We start from the raw sequence: 18,047 nt of genomic DNA on the forward strand, positions 1-18,047 counted from the left end.
TTAAATTGGCTAAAGAAAACAGTAACACATCCCACTATACTTTCTTGCAAAAACATTTTAAATTTTCAAAATATTTCACTGCTATATATATTTTTACACAGTAAATATTGTTCTGTGTGTAATGTAATACTGTGTTGCTTCCCAACACCTATGGTTAATGAATTGCTAAAAAATTGCATGGAATATTTCCATGTGAAATTTGAACTTGTTAAATAGTGTTTGAGAGATGAAATCACCTATCTTTAATGCTTAAATACTCACAGCCTATCCACACTGGATAGAAAAACTGAATGATACTCATTTAGACAGCGGGAGCCCTCTCCGATGGGAATGTAAGGCCACTGGAAAACCCAGGCCCACATACCGTTGGCTGAAGAATGGAGTTCCCCTCTTGCCTCAGGTACTGTTGGTAAGTATTTTGTCTCAATGTAATTTTTGGCAGGATTTCACACAGGAAAAACTAGGTTTCTTGCCTTAGTTTTATTGGAAACATTTCCTACTTCTGCCTTATATTTCAATTGAGAAATATAAGAAGTATACAAAAAAATTTTCTTTTTATTTAATCACCTCATTACCTTTTTGGATAATATTTTGCTTCTTAAATTTTTTTCAATCTGATGAATCCATAGGAAAATATCAATGATTATCCCAGGATCCTTGCAGTTTCTTGCTGCCTTTAATTTTCATCTAGCTTGTTGCTGTCGCTTTACACGATGGAGTTAATCTCAGGGGTGAAGCGACATGCCCAGGATCACACATCTGGAAGGAGGGTGAGATTGGAGTAGAAACCTCATAGCCTGTGTTCTGGGCAGGCAGGGTTCCTTTTAGGACATACTGCTATCTTACTTTTAGGACATACTGCTATCTTAGATGTATTTATTAAGCCATTAAAAGATCTTTGTCTTTCCAGTAAATCTACCATATATTTTAAAAACAATATATATTGGATTTAAAAATAAATCAGTTACTATTTAATATTGAAATGATGATAACAATTTTAACTGTTTTATCTTTGTCGTGGCCTTTTCAAAGAGGGAATAGTTCACTATTTGTGGGCAAAACGGAGGGAAAAGTGCAAGCAGTTGAGACTCTGAACGGATTCTGCACAGGTCCTACTACTACCAAGAGGACTTCTTGCCTGTCATCTACCTCTTTGCACCTCAGTTTTTTCCTTTTGAAAATGGAGATCGGATCAGATAATCCCCACAGTTCTGTCCATTTAAGCCAAAACAAATAGCAGATATACAAAAGGACACAGATAACAAGGACAACAGAGCTGTTAAAGAAAATTGGTTGGAAAATTCCTGAGACATTGATTCATTGGTTCTATGTCTGAATTTTTCCTAGGATACCAGATAAGCCTTGGAAAGGGGCTGTGCTGGTCAGATTATCTACTCCCAGTGTTCAAGTAAAGTAAATTCTGCTATTGGAAGGGGTGTATTTTGAAAGTTGTGTCTAATTACTTAGCATCTCTACTGATAGAAAATTAAAGCACTGCCCACTAAAATTTAAAAAACGATTTGCTTGGCATTAAGTAGACAAAACACCTCGTTATTTAACACACTTTAAAATTAAAATTTGTCTTAGAAATGTACTAATGGCTTTGCACATGCTTAAAAGAACCAATGAATTAATGTCTCAGGAATTTTCTGACCAGTTTTCTTTAACAGCTTTGTAGTCCTTATTATTTGTGCCCTTTTGTATATTCGTTATTTGTTTTGGCCTAACTAGTTTTAGAATAAGAGAATATTGGAGCTGGATAGAAATTTCAAACTGAAGCTAATGGCTTCAGTTTACCTTAATTTGCACATACTCAAAAAATATATATTGTTTGTTCTGGTAATAGAGTTTATACCTTCAGACCAATAATTGGATACAAAATCCAGCTGTAGGGCAGTTTGTAGTGTTTTTTATTTGTCTTTGTGTGTGTCTGTTAGTTTCTTATGAAGTGAGGGAAAAGAAAAACTCTTAATTGAATCATTAGAATAAAGGGATTCTTGTAATGACCTTGGTTGGCTATTTTTAACCTTGATCCTATGTATCTACAGCCTCAGTTCTTTCTGCCAAGTGTATCCTGTTCCTCATTTCCAAAATACATCCAAATAATGCTTGGGTGTGTTAATTGTGTTTCACAGGCTCAGCTAGTGTGCCAAAGACAGATCTATTTAAAAACAAAACCAAAAATAAAACTGATATAAAGGAATCCAGGAAAATATAGTTATTATTTCTCTTCTGTCCAAGGAATAGTTATAATTTATAAGAGACATGTCATTAATAAAATAATAAACAGTAAATGTTGCTAAGTTGCCAAGTAATGCTTAACCCCATTAATGCAAGGCTTTGGAGAGTACCCACAATATCCTTATTGGATTGTTCACTTTCCAGATCTAATTTTTTCTGTATTTCATTACAGAGCAGGGTTGAGATGGTTAATGGAGTGTTGATGATCCACAAGGTGAATCAATCAGATGCTGGAATGTATCAGTGTTTGGCTGAAAATAAGTATGGAGCCATTTACGCTAGTGCTGAGCTGAAGATTCTAGGTATGCAACTTCTAAGTAAATACATAGGGGAAAAGGTGGCCTCTTTTTGCGCTCTAATTCATGCTATACTGAAGTTTTATGACGTGGTTGTAAAAGCCTATTTTATGGCTTGAAAAGAAATAGTATATCTTGCTGATTCTTTTTTTTTTTTTTTTAACTTTAGAGGCAGTATTTTCATTGTGTATAGTTTGTGACAAACTTTCTTAAGGTTGTTCTAATTTCAGTTTTTAATCTTAAAAAGTTTACATAATATTTCTTTTCTATGGTACTAAAAAAATCATGTAAAGAAATATATATAGTCTTTCAAGGAAGAATGTTCTAAGTATAAGGGATCAAAATGTAGGTTTCTGGTAGTCTCTCAACCCTCCCATAACAATGATTTATGTTTCCCAAGCAGCTCTGACCTACCAGTAGGCATGTGGTATTTGCAAGGTAGGACTCCAAAGCAAATCACCCTCTCACCATGGGGCCAAAAACCAAATCCAAACCTGTTGCCATAGAGTCTATTCGACTCGTGGAGACCTTATAGGACAGAGTAGAACTGCCTCATAGTGTTTCCGAGGAGCGGCTGGTGGATTCCAGCTGCTGACCTTTTGATTAGTAGCGGAACTCTTAACCACTGTACCACCAGGGGCATCAATCATTACCATCCTTAAGAGAGAAAGCCTTCCTGAGGCTAAGCCCAGGGGTCTTGCAGGGTCACACCCTTGATAAGAATGTAACCAGGGCACTGACACTACTTCACCACTCTTTAAATACTACAGGAACGAACCAATCCACTGGAATAGATGCCTCAGATTGAACATATTTGGGCCATTGGAGTGGATTTTATTTTTTCTCACTTTGATGGTTTCCTTATCTTTGGCTCCACACCACATGCACTACAAAGAGTGATACTTAAGTGATCGTAACTCGCTGTCTCCCAAAAGTGGGTAGGAGTCCAAGGATGCTTTCTACTCCCCACTTAAATTCCCAAAGCACAACATTAACAGAAACACCCAAGATATCAGGAATCTGGAAACCTACCATTTATACATTAGCTAAATATACCATAAATCAATTTTTGAATTATGAACGTTTGCACTAGAAATTTCTCCACATTAGAACATATCCATCCAAAATAGAGAATTACACCCTTCAATTTCCTATATCCTAACCAATCAAGTATTAATGTACTTTATTGTTAACTCACATGCCCACATTTGTTAATTCAAGGGTTGAGTCATCCTTCTCCTACTCGTTTACCCAGAGACTCTTCCAAATGTGTTCCTTCTCATTCATTGCATCTATTTTCAAAAATTACCTTTTTTAAGTTCTGTCCCCAGTTAAGCACCCACAAATGTTACTGTGCTCTCCCCTTTAGTTTTCTTTACTTCTCTTTCAATGTCTTAGCGAATCTCATTTGCATGCATATAATATTTTTTAATGTTGTGCCATGCATTGTATTGCTACACCTGATGGACATAATATACATATGAAGTACTCATGGAATTACAAGATTGACATAAATAAATGTCTCTGATATAGTGCTCATGTTTACCTGTCTGTCAGTTCTCTTTTACATTCAGAAGTGTCATGGTAAATATCTAGTGAAAATAATTTTAATATTAATAAATGATCAGACTTACGTGAATAATTGCAACTAACAAAAATAAAAATTGTTACTGAAATTTAAATTATTTCATTTTTAAAGCATTTCTTTGGAACTACATTCAATTTTATATTATATTAAAATAAAATATATATGAAATTAAGAAACATGGATAGGAAAGAAGACGCAGAACTGTCTTCTCTACATATAACCTTCACCATTCCAAAAAAAAAAAAAGAAAATTCCAAAGGACACCCAAATAGACTTCCTTGGTTGGCCCCTGACCTTTTGACTCAGTTCCTCATTAGTCTTTCACAATTAAAGTTGGTGATCATGAAAAAAAGAATGTCATTTTTTTTTTAAACCTGCTTTGTCTATGGACTCATATTTTATGAAACCATTACCTGCTAAGGGGAAGGACAGCCAGTAAAACATCTGTAGGTTAATAAATGGAAAAATTAAATGATGAGTTAGTGTTTTTCACATGTGTAGGTAGATATCATATGGCTTTATTAGAAATGTATCTCAGAAGAAAAAGTTGCAAAATCATGATGAATTATCCATTAGAAGCTATTATCATTGTGTCTAGTAGAACTAACATTTTCTTTTTAATAGCTTCAGCTCCCACTTTTGCACTGAATCAATTGAAGAAAACAATAATTGTTACCAAAGGCCAAGAAGTCATCGTAGAGTGCAAACCCCAAGGCTCTCCAAAACCAACCATCTCTTGGAAGAAGGGAGACAAAGCAGTTAGAGAGAACAAAAGGTTAGAAGTCTATTTCATAATTTAAACTCATAACATCAGACTCTTTGAGGTTGTAGATGATATACACAAAGTATACAAGAAAGTCTTGCAGTAATTGTGAAATGTATTTCATGCACTTACTGACATAAAGTTTGGTCTATACGAAAAAGTTTTGTCTAAAAAGGAACCCAAAGTTCCACATCGGTATGGTTAAACTTCTTTGCCTTCATGTGGTTTCAGCAGCAATTAGAAATTTCACCAGATTATAAAGAAAGCAACACTTTTATTAAGCTACTTAATTTAGTCCCTCATTTTGTCTGCAGACTAGCTTACCTATAAAAATTTTGTGGTGTGTTTTCATTTCAATGTTAATACAAAAAACAATATGAACATAATCTGGTTCTTCTATATAGTCACTTTATGACGGAATATTGCCAGGGATATTTGGACCTACATTTGCCTTTTCTTTTTCAATCATGTTGATGCAAAATAGTACAGGATTGCTTTGATTGCCATAGGCAAATGAGAAATGTGCAGAGGAATATTTGATGTGTAAAGATGTCTTTGGCAAGTAAAGGCCAGAGGACAACACGAGAGTACAAATGGAGGAAATGAGAGAAGGAAATCGTCACCTGGTGACTTACGTGTGCCAACATCCAAAGTCCCATGCTCTACCGATTATTATCGTATTTGCATTGCAAATGGTGATTCAGCTTTGGTAAATACTATTCTCCATCACGTTAAAATAATATTGTTTATTTTAGTTTTGTTTTACGTTTGATTTATAAGGACGAGGACATTTTGCCTTGTTTTATGTTTGCCTATGTGTTGTAATCGACTCGATGACAACAAGTTAAGTAATAATATAGTTAAAATAATTAAAGTCAGCTTTAGGGTCCATTTAAATAACTTCCCATTAAATATTTTGAAATATTTGAAGAGCTTTCTTAAAATATCTTGTTACCTATTCAAGTCTGAGAAACAGTGATTTACATTGCCTATCTCAGGTAAAGTAATTCAAGGAATTTTGGGGTTCAGCTAAGGCCCGAGGATTGATGCTGCCTGGAAAGTGTGATCATTCAGGATAGGCGTGTGTCATATTGTTCATGTTGTTTTGAAATAGAATTTATTTTTTTAGCTGGGGGGAAAGGGACGCCTAAATCACAAACTGCAAGATTAGTGTTCCAGGTGGTTGAACTAATCAAATTCTGGTTGACTTTTGGATACTGTCTCATACAAAAATGAAAAAAAAAAAAAAAAAAAACTTGGCACAAACCCTATTGAAACAGAGGAAAAATATTTTCCTTGTATAGTGAGAACAAATAATTTACATTGCTTGGTTATCATTTTTTCTGGTTGTACCAAAATTTTTTAATGTCATCAAAATATATATACCATATCAGTGCAAGTCATTCCATCTGAAAAGCGTTGCTTGGTTCTATGTTTATGGGTGGCCATGAACCTGTACCCCATCAGCTTTTCACAGACATCATACCATGAGTTTAAAGTATCAGGCAACATCTCTTTTACCAAAGTAAAAATATTGAGAAGGGTAAAACAGGATTATGAGTTTTCCATGACAGCATTATAAAAATGATAAACCATTTTATTTTCCAGAAGGTGAAAAATACTGTTTGTGAATTTGCTAGTTTTTTTGCTCCCCTTCTCTTTCACTGCTAACTCCTGTGTTAATGAGGAAAAAAAAAATGCTAACCTGAGACTCAGATCATTCGTTTTTTCTAGATGTCAATACTTTTGATCAAAGTGCTATTTAGGAAGGAGGCTGAAATGTGAAATATTTGTGTTTATATTTATTCAAGTAAAAGACCTGGCTACATTTACTTAGCATTCTTACTATGCTGATCTATATTTTTAAATCTCTAGGCTATCTTTACTTAATAGCAAACCCAAAAGTATACTGCATTTTCATTCTTGAAAATGACAAATACTACTTGTGTCTACTGGGAAATAAAACAAAGCTAACTACAGTACGTAGCTAACATTTCTGGGGATTGGTATGGTTGAGAAGATGCCACAGCCCATTGAACAAGAGAAATGTTCTCTGTATATTATGTTACATCAAAAGTTACATGAATTTGAAGCCACAATCACAACATTCTATTCAGATAGTATCAAAAATTAACAGAGCTGTATGGATTATTAGATACATTTTAAAATAGAAAATTCAATTATGCTGTTATACTTAAGGTATTATATGTCTATTAATAATAGTCACTATCAAAAGTCATGATAAATGCTGCTGCTCCAAGGATGTATGTCTCCCTCATTAGTGCTGAACTAAACTAACGAATACCAGGATATTTTATTTGGCTGAGCCTGTGTCTGTAATACCACACAGACTCAGGCAATTAAATAATCCTGTAGTCTAAATCTTAGAGCCTCTCTGTAATCACACATGCAGCGAACAACAGTATATTCAGTAACCCCTTTCGTTCTCCATCTCAACACATTATAGAATATTAAACTAATTGAATCCTTTATTTATGTATGATTTTGCCACAACCTTCACAATAATACATCCTGTCATACCTGTCAGCTCTTCCTAGTTGCCATCTGGGCTTTCTAAACTCTAGTCTCAGAAATCAGTTCTTCCCAGTGTCATAGAGAACTAGTTAGTAGCTGAAGTTACTCAGCATCAAGTCAAATATGTAGTTAGTCTGATTATGACTTTGTGATCCAGTTCTAGCTACAGGGTGTCCGAGGCCAAGTTCTTAAATTCCATTGCTATACTGGTAAGTATCTGAACCCTCGCCTTCATAACCTGCCCAATATGCCTGCCACTCTAAAACTGGAAACTTGTTCTTCCTAGTACTTCCTACATTCTTTCTTCCAACAGTCATACCAATGTGGAGGTGTAGCTCCTCCTTTGTTTGGTCCCTGCGTAATTATATCTAGTCATGCTTCATGCAACTGTTCACTTAGGTGAACCAAATGTCATTCATGATGGACTCACAATATCATTTTTCACTTCTCTTACTGAGTATCTTCTAATTTCTCATTTCAATGAGCAAGTTCCAGATTCTGGCCTCTTCCAGTCTTTCCAGGTCTATATTGGTAAACCTTTCATAATATTCCAAGGTATAGTCCACATATTAGGCACTTTATGCATATTTTTGAATGAATGAATTATTAAGTAAATTAATATATTTAGTGGAAATAAAGATTCATCTATTAATTGGAAAATACATTAAAATATTTTTGAATTTCTATCATTTATTAATTACTGTGAAGGTTATTCTGTCTTTCCATATTGAGCAGTTTCAGATTTCATAAAGGATACAATCTAGTTGGATATAAAAAAAAAAAACAAATAAACCTCTGGGTATTAAACTAAGAGCTTAAGATTTAAATAACAATTGAAAGGAGTCCACAAAGCAGTATAAGAAAACACATAAAACTGTACATCCTGAAAATATATATGAGGTATTGAAACTTAAAATTTCAAATGTATATATTATACATTCTTTAAAATATGGTGCCAGTAACATAGGACAATTTATTTTCTTCTGGAAATAGTGATAACAGTATAATCTAGGATATAAAAATCGGACTGAGGTATCCTGCTTATCTTGCACAGGTTTTGACTTGTCAAAACTTTATCCTAAGGTTTTGACAACTTGCCTGATTTATTTATTTAGTTTTAATTTATAAAATTGGGGTAAAAAAAGTAACTTCATTAGATAATGGAAATTGAATGAGATTTTGTATGTGAAATACATGGGCATCTAGGAAGTATGGTATCCAGGAGGCACTCAGTGAATGCTACCTGTGGTGATGATATGATGACGACCATGACGATGATGATCATGGCAGTGGTGCTGCTGGTGTGACGATGACAGAATCATTTGAATCTTTGAATAGGGCATCAATTTCTGTTATAAATGGTTCCAAAATTTTTTACTCTTCCCCTTTTCTTTCTCTAATAAATAAGGGAAAATGTACTTGATTTAAATGATTATCTAGAATTAAAAAGTCTTTTAGGTCCTCTGTGTGATAAATGTGTTTTTCATCAATCTAAGTCACTAAAATTGACATTCCTTGGGAGCCCTCGTGGCGCAGTGGTTAAGAGCTTGGCTGCTAAGCAAAATGTCTGCAGGCTGAATCCACCAGCTGCTCCTTGGAAACCCTATGGGGCAGTTCTACTCTGTCCTATAGGATCGGTATGAGTCAGAATCGACTCAATGGCAACAGGTTTGGCTTTTATTTTTTGTCCATCAGGGCTCTAAATTTGGACTTCTTATCATCTATTCCTGGCATTGTTTACACTCGCCCTCCTTTACTTACAACTAGTTCAGTGTCTTTGGGATAGGTTCCTGTACTAGCAAGCTGAATACTTGTTCCAAGATTACTTTATAGGCCATGTGCAAATAGGTCAATACACATGGAGAAAAGAGAGAAGCCTTTCATAGTCTTGGTTGTTTTTGTTTTGTTTTACTCCTTTTCTTTCTTTTTATAGGAATCCCCATGTTTTTTTTTCTCACAGCTTTTGAAGATCACCAGCACATATTCATTTAGGTTTCTTCATCAATTATGTCCATGTTTCATACTAAAACCAATAAATTCTAGAGATACTAGGAAATAAAACATTCCATAGGGATTTTCTCCTCTGGTATATTTTCATTCTGAATGTTCTGCTCATCAAACTCATATTGGATTTTCACTTCAGCTCATTATTTCCATTACTTGGCCATTAACTTTTGTTAAAATATAATCATCCAGAAGCACTCCAGCAGTGCACAAATATTAAACCTTCATTATTACATGTTCAATTTCCTGTACTTTGTGTGGATAAAGATAATCTTGGCTAAAATGAAGAATATATAGTTTTGGTAAAGAAACAGTTTCCTTTCCGTCTGCATGTATATAAACTATCAGTTACTGAACCCCATAGAGTATGCCACATATGTTTAAAAATTACTTACAATTACTGAAATTTCAAAGTAGTTTAAGCACCAATTTTCATTTCCGGGCAAAAGTGGGGTACCAGTTACAGAGATAATCGATTATAATTCAAATGGGTGCTTAAGAAACTCTGCATGCAAAAAAAAAAAAAAAAAAATTGTCCTATGGAGGGGCAGTGTTATAAGGTAAGTTTTCTTTTATAGGACTGTGATCTAAGCAAAGACTTGTAAAAAATCCCTTACGATATTTCTCTGCTCACCAAAGGAGCTTCAATACAGCAAAGTTTTCAACTTACTCATTTAACAAACATAGAAAATTACACTTGAAGTACCCATTAGTTGACTTCTAGTGGGAATTCATGTTGTCTTTATTAGGCAACAATGATCAAGCTCACACACTGACTCACAGACATATGAAAAAATATATTCTTAGTGCAAGCCCTGGAGAACACTTTTACTGAGGGGGAAATGGGGTCTTCTTATTTTTTTTTAAGAAAGAAGAGGAATTCATGGGTATAATTATGGTCCTGTTTCTGTCCCTTTGTTTCCACCTACATGCTGTGTTTGCTAATGAGCAAGCCGTTTTGTTGTTTCCTCTGTGACAATGTCTCTTACATATTAAGAACATAAACCAATGTAGACCCTAGGTACCTTGGTTTTCTTCATTGTCTAAAAAATTGTATAATAAGGGAAAACAAGCATTCATAGATCAATAATATATCAGTTGACTTCTTTTGTAAATTAAAACCTGCATTTAAAGGAAATACAGTGATCAAAATGATATTATTTATCTCCAGGAAGAGAGGTTAATAGCTGACTTCGTAAGATTTAAACATTTGCAATGTACAATGTGCAATATATACTCAGGGATGGTGGCTTGCTGTTCCATAGGTCCCTTGAGCTTAAGAGGGTAAGAAAGACACAGCCTTACGTTCATTATGGTGGGGTTAGTATGCTGCCTTCCTGGTTTTGATGAAAGCTAACTGTACAAGCATCCGGCTGCATTCACTATCTCTACCTTCCCTTTAAAATGCTAGTAAAAACACAAAAAGAAAAAAAAAATAGTGTCAAAGCAGCTCTGGAAATTAAGAATATAGATGTACAAATTCCCAGCCTCTAGGAGGAATCACTTCTTCAAGTAGAAATGGGCTAAATTAAGAAATGACTGATGACCCGTTAAAACACAGTCAAGGTGAGAAGCCAGCAAGGAGAATGTTCCATCAATATCTACTTTATGCCCATACCTACTAGATTCAGAAATTGGTCCTCATTGCAAAGGCTGCCAGGAACCCTACCACATTGAAGGAAGCCACCCTTTAAGATGGCAAGATGCTACTCTCCTCATTCACTCCATCAGCATTAATCTAAAACCATTTGGGAGATTATAAATCCAGCAATGGATGACAGCCAAGTGTGAGAGAGAACATATACCCTAGGTCTTGATGTCCCTAATAAATAGTGACACAGATGAAGAGCATTGAAATTCATGAACCTTAAAAATTACATAATGGAGAGGGGGCCAAGATGGCGGACTAGGTGGACGCTCCCGCGGATCCCTCTTGCAACAAAGACTCGGAAAAACAAGGGAATCGATCACATACATAACAATCTATGAACTCTGAACAACAAGCACAGACTTAGAGACGGAGGACGAACAAATACGGGCAGACAGCGACTGTTTTCAGAACTAGGAGCCAGCGCACCAGGCAGGTGACCTTCGGAGCTCGATCTGGGGCAGAGCCCAGGGGGGCAGACGGCACAGAAAGGGGGCCCACCCCTTCCCCCCCGAACCCATCCCGGGAGGAAGCCTAGCAGGTTGGCGCGGGCGGCGTAGGGGCGCAGCCGGAGGGAGAAACACCCGGGAGGCAGTGACTGATCTGAGAGGGGGGAGAACAGCGTCCCAGCTGGGGTGCCCTGCTGTCCGCCGGGAGTTAGGCGAGAAGCCGACGGGGCGCGCGCGGGGGGGGGGGGGTCAGCTGTGTTTCCCTGGAGTGACCCCAGGGCGGGGCCCACGCGTTCGTGCGGGAGGACGCGCACCCAGTCCGCGCGTGTGGCACGGCACACCAGAGGGAGAAATCCCCGGAGGTGTCTGGTCTCAAAACAGGGAAAGCAGCATCCCAGACGGGGAGCCATTCCGCTGCGATCTGGGCACGCGCGCGCGCGCGCGGGCGGGGCATGAGCGCGGGGTCCATTTTTATTACCCTGAATTGACCCAGAGGGCGGGAACACCTGGTCGTGCGAGTGACGCCCTCCCAGTTTGCGCGAGAGGTGCGGCACACTGGAAGGAGAAGTCCCCGGGAGGAACTGATTGGTCCCAAAGCGCAGAAAGTAGCATCCCAAAGTGCCGCCCTGCTGGGGCTTGGGCGCGCGCACGAGCGGGCCGTGAGCGCGGAGTCCATTTTTATTGCCCTGAATTGACCCAGGGGGCGGGCCCACCTGGCCGTGCAGGTGACGCAACCCAGTTCGCGCGAGAGGTGTGGCGCTCCGGAAGGAGAAGTCCCGGGGAGGAAGTGACTGGTTCCCGAACAGGGAAAGCAGCGTCTCAACCCGGAAGTCATCCCGCTGGGATTTGGGCGCGCGCACAAGCGGGGCGTGACCGCGGGATCTAATTATAATCGCCTGAATAGACCCTGGGGGCGGGCCCACCCGTTCGTGCGGGAAACGCCCACCCAGTGCCCACGAGCGGTGCCGCGCACCGGAGGAAGTCCCCAGGAGGAAGGGACTGGTTTTCGAGCAAGGAAAGCAGTGTCCTAGCCAGGGACCCGTCCAGCCCGGATTTTGGCAAACGGGGGCGGAGCGTGAACGTGGTGTTCAGCTCTATATTCTGTGGTGCTACACTCCTAGCTCTCAGATCCCTCCCCCACCCTCCCCAGGCGACCCCATTAACATCCGAATACCCGGAGCCAGAGAGAGAATTCAGATAGGGATCTGACTGCATTTTTTTTTAGCTGACTACTGGGAAAATCTAGTTTCCCAGTGATGGCTCGGAGACAGCAGTCCATATCAAACCACATAAAGAAACAGACCATGACAGCTTCTCCAACCCCCCAAACAAAAGAATCAAAATCTTTCCCAAATGAAGATACAATCCTGGAATTATCAGATACAGAATATAAAAAACTAATTTACAAAATGCTTAAAGATATCACGAATGAAATTAGGATAACTGCAGAAAAAGCCAAGGAACACACTGATAAAACTGTTGAAGAACTCAAAAAGATTATTCAAGAACATAGTGGAAAAATTAACAAGTTGCAAGAATCCATAGAGAGACAGCATGTAGAAATCCAAAAGATTAACAATAAAATTACAGAATTTGACAACGCAATAGAAAGTCAGAGGAGCAGACTCGAGCAATTAGAATGTAGACTGGGACTTCTGGAGGACCAGGGAAACAACACCAACATAGCTGGAAAAAAATCAGATAAAAGAATTAAAAAAAATGAAGAAACCCTAAGAATCATGTGGGACTCTATCAAGAAGGATAACTTGCGAGTGATTGGAGTCCCAGAACAGGGAGGGGGGACAGAAAACACAGAGAAAATAGTTGAAGAACTCCTGACACAAAACTTCCCTGACATCATGAAAGAAGAAAGGATATCTATCCAAGATGCTCATCGAACCCCATTTAAGATTGATCCAAAAAGAAAAACACCAAGACATATCATCATCAAACTTGCCAAAACCAAAGACAAACAGAAAATTTTAAAAGCAGCCAGGGAGAAAAGAAAGGTTTCTTTCAAGGGAGAATCAATAAGAATAAGTTCAGACTACTCAGCAGAAACCATGCAGGCAAGAAGGGAATGGGACGACATATACAGAGCACTAAACGAGAAAAACTGCCAACCAAGGATCATATATCCAGCAAAACTCTCTCTGAAATATGAAGGAGAAATTAAGATATTTACAGATAAACACAAGTTTAGAGAATTTGCAAAAACTAAACCAAGACTGCAAGAAATGCTAAAGGAGATTGTTTGGCCTGATGACCAATAATATCAGGTACCAGCACAATACAAGGACACAAAACAGAACGTCCTGATATCAACGCAACTCAAACAGGGAAAGCACAAAAACAAACAAATTAAGACTAATTCTAAAAAATAAATAAATAAACAAAATAATACATACAACAGGAAATCATGGAAATCAATAGCTAAACGATCAAAATAATCAAAAAGAGGGACTAAATATAGGAGGCATTGAACTGCCAGATGGAGAGTGATACAAGGCGAAATAGAAGGATACAAGTTAGGGTTTTACTTAGAAAAATAGGGGTAAATAAAAAGGTAACCACAAAAAGGAATATCAATTCCATAACTCAAGAAAAAAGCCAAGAAAAACGTAACGACTCAATAAACACAAAGTTAAACATTATGAAAATGAGGATCTCACAAGCTACTAAGAAAAACGTCTCAGCACAAAAAAGCATGTGGAAAAATGAAATGGCCAACAACACACATAAAAAGGCATCAAAATGACAGCACTAAAAACTTACTTATCTATAATTACGCTGAATGTAAATGGACTAAATGCACCAATAAAGAGACAGAGAGTCACGGACTGGATAAAAAAACACGATCCATCTATATGCTGCCTACAAGAGACACACCTTAGACTTAGAGACACAAACAAACTAAAACTCAAAGGATGGAAAAAAGTATATCAAGCAAACAATAAGCAAAAAAGAAGAGGAGTAGCAATATTAATTTCTGACAAAATAGACTTTAGACTTAAATCCGCCACAAAGGATAAAGAAGGACACTATATAATGATAAAAGGGACAATTGATCAGGAAGACATAACCATACTAAATATTTACGCACCTAATGACAGGGCTGCAAGATACATAAATCAAATTTTAACAGAATTGAAAAGTGAGATAGACACCTCCACATATATAGTAGGAGACTTCAACACACCACTTTCGGAGAAGGACAGGACATCCAGTAAGAAGCTCAATAGAGACACGGAAGACCTACTTACAACAATCAACCAACTTGACCTCATTGACTTATACAGAACTCTCCACCCAACTGCTGCAAAATATACTTTTTTTTCTAGCGCACATGGAACATTCTCTAGAATAGACCACATATTAGGGCATAAAACAAATCTTTGCAGAATCCAAAACATCGAAATATTACAAAGCATCTTCTCAGACCACAAGGCAATGAAGCTAGAAATCAATAACAGAAAAACTAGGGAAAAGAAATCAAATACTTGGAAAATGAACAATACCCTCCTGAAAAAAGACTGGGTTATAGAAGACATCAAGGAGGGAATAAGGAAATTCTTAGAAAGCAACGAGAATGAAAATACTTCCTATCAAAACCTCTGGGACACAGCAAAAGCAGTGCTCAGAGGCCAATTTATATCGATAAATGCACACATACAAAAAGAAGAAAGAGCCAAAATCAGAGAACTGTCCCGACAACTTGAGCAAATAGAAAGTGAGCAACAAAAGAATCCATCAGGCACCCGAAGAAAACAAATAATAAAAATTAGAGCTGAACTAAATGAATTAGAGAACAGAAAAACAATTGAAAGAATTAACAAAGCCAAAAGCTGGTTCTTTGAAAAAATTAACAAAATTGATAAACCATTGGCTAGACTGACTAAAGAAAAACAGGAAAGGAAACAAATAACCCGAATAAGAAACGAGAAGGACCACATCACAACAGAACCAAATGAAATCAAAAGAATCATATCAGATTACTACATAAAATTGTACTCTAACAAATTTGAAAACCTAGAAGAAATGGATAAATTCTTGGAACAACACTACTTACCTAAACTAACACATTCAGAAGTAGAACAACTAAATAGACCCATTACAAAAAAAGAGATTGAAATGGTAATCAAAAAACTCCCAACAAAAAAAAGTCCTGGCCCAGATGGCTTCACTGCAGAGTTCTACCAAACCTTCAGAGAAGACTTAACACCATTACTATTGAAGGTATTTCAAAGTATAGAAAAAGACGGAATACTACCCAACTCATTCTATGAAGCCACCATCTCCCTGATACCAAAACCAGGTAAAGACATTACAAAAAAAGAAAATTTTAGACCTATATCCCTCATGAACATAGATGCAAAAATCCTTAATAAAATTCTAGCCAATAGAATCCAACAACACATGAAAAAAATAATTCACCCTGATCAAGTGGGATTTATACCAGGTATGCAAGGCTGGTTTAATATCAGAAAAACCATTAATGTAATCCATCACATAAATAAAACAAAAGACAAAAACCACATGATCTTATCAATTGATGCAGAAAAGGCATTTGACAAAGTCCAACACCCATTTATGATAAAAACTCTCACCAAAATAGGAATTGAAGGAAAATTCCTCAACATAATAAAGGGCATATATGCAAAGCCAACGGCCAATATCACTCTAAATGGAGAGAACCTGAAAGCATTTCCCTTGAGAACGGGAACCAGACAAGGATGCCCTTTATCACCGCTCTTATTCAACATCGTACTTGAAGTCCTAGCCAGGGCAATTAGGCTAGACAAAGAAATAAAGGGTATTCAGATTGGTAAGGAGGAAGTAAAGCTATCACTATTTGCAGATGACATGATCGTATACATGGAAAACCCTAAGAAATCCTCCAGAAAACTACTGAAACTAATAGAAGAGTTTGGAAGAGTCTCAGGATATAAAATAAACATACAAAAATCACTTGGATTCCTCTACATCAACAAAAAGAACACCGAAGAGGAAATAACCAAATCAATACCATTCACAGTAGCCCCCAAGAAGATAAAATACTTAGGAATAAATCTTACCAAGGAAGTAAAAGACCTATACAAAGAAAACTATAAAACTCTGCTACAAGAAATTCAAAAGGACACGCTTAAATGGAAAAACATACCCTGCTCATGGATAGGAAGACTCAACATAGTAAAAATGTCTGTTCTACCAAAAGCCATTTATACATACAACGCACTTCCAATCCAAATACCAATGTCATACTTTAAGGGAATAGAGAAACAAATCACTAATTTCATATGGAAAGGAAAGAATCCCCGGATAAGCAAAACATTACTGAAAAAGAAGAAGAAAGTGGGAGGCCTCACCCTACCTGATTTCAGAACCTATTATATAGCTACAGTAGTCAAAACAGCCTGGTACTGGTACAACAACAGGCACATAGACCAATGGAACAGAATTGAGAATCCAGATATAAATCCATCCACGTATGAGCAGCTGATATTTGACAAAGGACCAGTGTCAGTCAATTGGGGAAATAATAGTCTTTTTAACAAATGGTGCTGGCATACCTGGATATCCATTTGCAAAAGAATGAAACAGGACCCATACCTCACACCATGCACAAAAACTAACTCCAAGTGGATCAAAGACCTAAACATAAAGACTAAAACGATAAAAATCTTGGAAGAAAAAATAGGATCTACCCTAGGAGCCCTAATACAGGGCATAAACAGAATACAAAACATTACCAAAAATGATGAAGAGAAACCCGATAACTGGGAGCTCCTAAAAATCAAACACCTATGCTCATCTAAAGACTTCACCAAAAGAGTAAAAAGACCACCTACAGACTGGGAAAGAATATTCAGCTATGACATCTCAGACCAGCGCCTGATCTCTAAAATCTACATGATTCTGTCAAAACTCAACCACAAAAAGACAAACAACCCAATCAAGAAGTGGGCAAAGGATATGAACACACATTTCACTAAAGAAGATATTCAGGCAGCCAACAGATACATGAGAAAATGCTCTCGATCATTAGTCATTAGAGAAATGCAAATTAAAACTACGATGAGATTCCATCTGACACCAACTAGACTGGCATTAATTCAAAAATCACAAAATAATAAATGTTGGAGAGGCTGCGGAGAGACTGGAACTCTCATACACTGCTGGTGGGATTGTAAAATGGTACAACCACTGTGGAAATCCATCTGGCGTTATCTTAAACAGTTAGAAATAGAACTACCATACAAACCAGAAATCCCACTCCTCGGAATATACCCTAAAAATACAAGACCCTTCACACAAACAGATATATGCACACCCATGTTTATTGCAGCTCTGTTTACAATAGCAAAAAGCTGGAAGCAACCAAGATGTCCATCAACGGACGAATGGGTAAATAAATTGTGGTATATTCACACAATGGAATACTACGCATCGATAAAGAACAGTGACGAATCTCTGAAACATTTCATAACATGGAGGAATCTGGAAGGCATTATGCTGAGCGAAA

At 37.3% G+C, this 18,047-nt stretch overlaps 1 protein-coding gene across 1 annotated transcript in view; it reads left to right on the top strand.

Annotated features, from left to right (window-relative positions):
• The window catches only part of CNTN5 (contactin 5), a 577,721-nt gene that overhangs the window by 282,298 nt on the left and 277,376 nt on the right, over positions 1-18,047 (top strand). Inside the window, exons 8-10 of the mRNA XM_064289547.1 lie at positions 264-400; positions 2,414-2,543; positions 4,750-4,900. Coding sequence (XP_064145617.1) covers positions 264-400; positions 2,414-2,543; positions 4,750-4,900 — 418 coding nt within the window. The remainder of the gene's footprint in view (positions 1-263; positions 401-2,413; positions 2,544-4,749; positions 4,901-18,047) is intronic.

This window comes from Loxodonta africana, chromosome 7, assembly GCF_030014295.1.
Source record: "Loxodonta africana isolate mLoxAfr1 chromosome 7, mLoxAfr1.hap2, whole genome shotgun sequence".
In the NCBI taxonomy this organism is placed as follows: domain Eukaryota; kingdom Metazoa; phylum Chordata; class Mammalia; order Proboscidea; family Elephantidae; genus Loxodonta; species Loxodonta africana.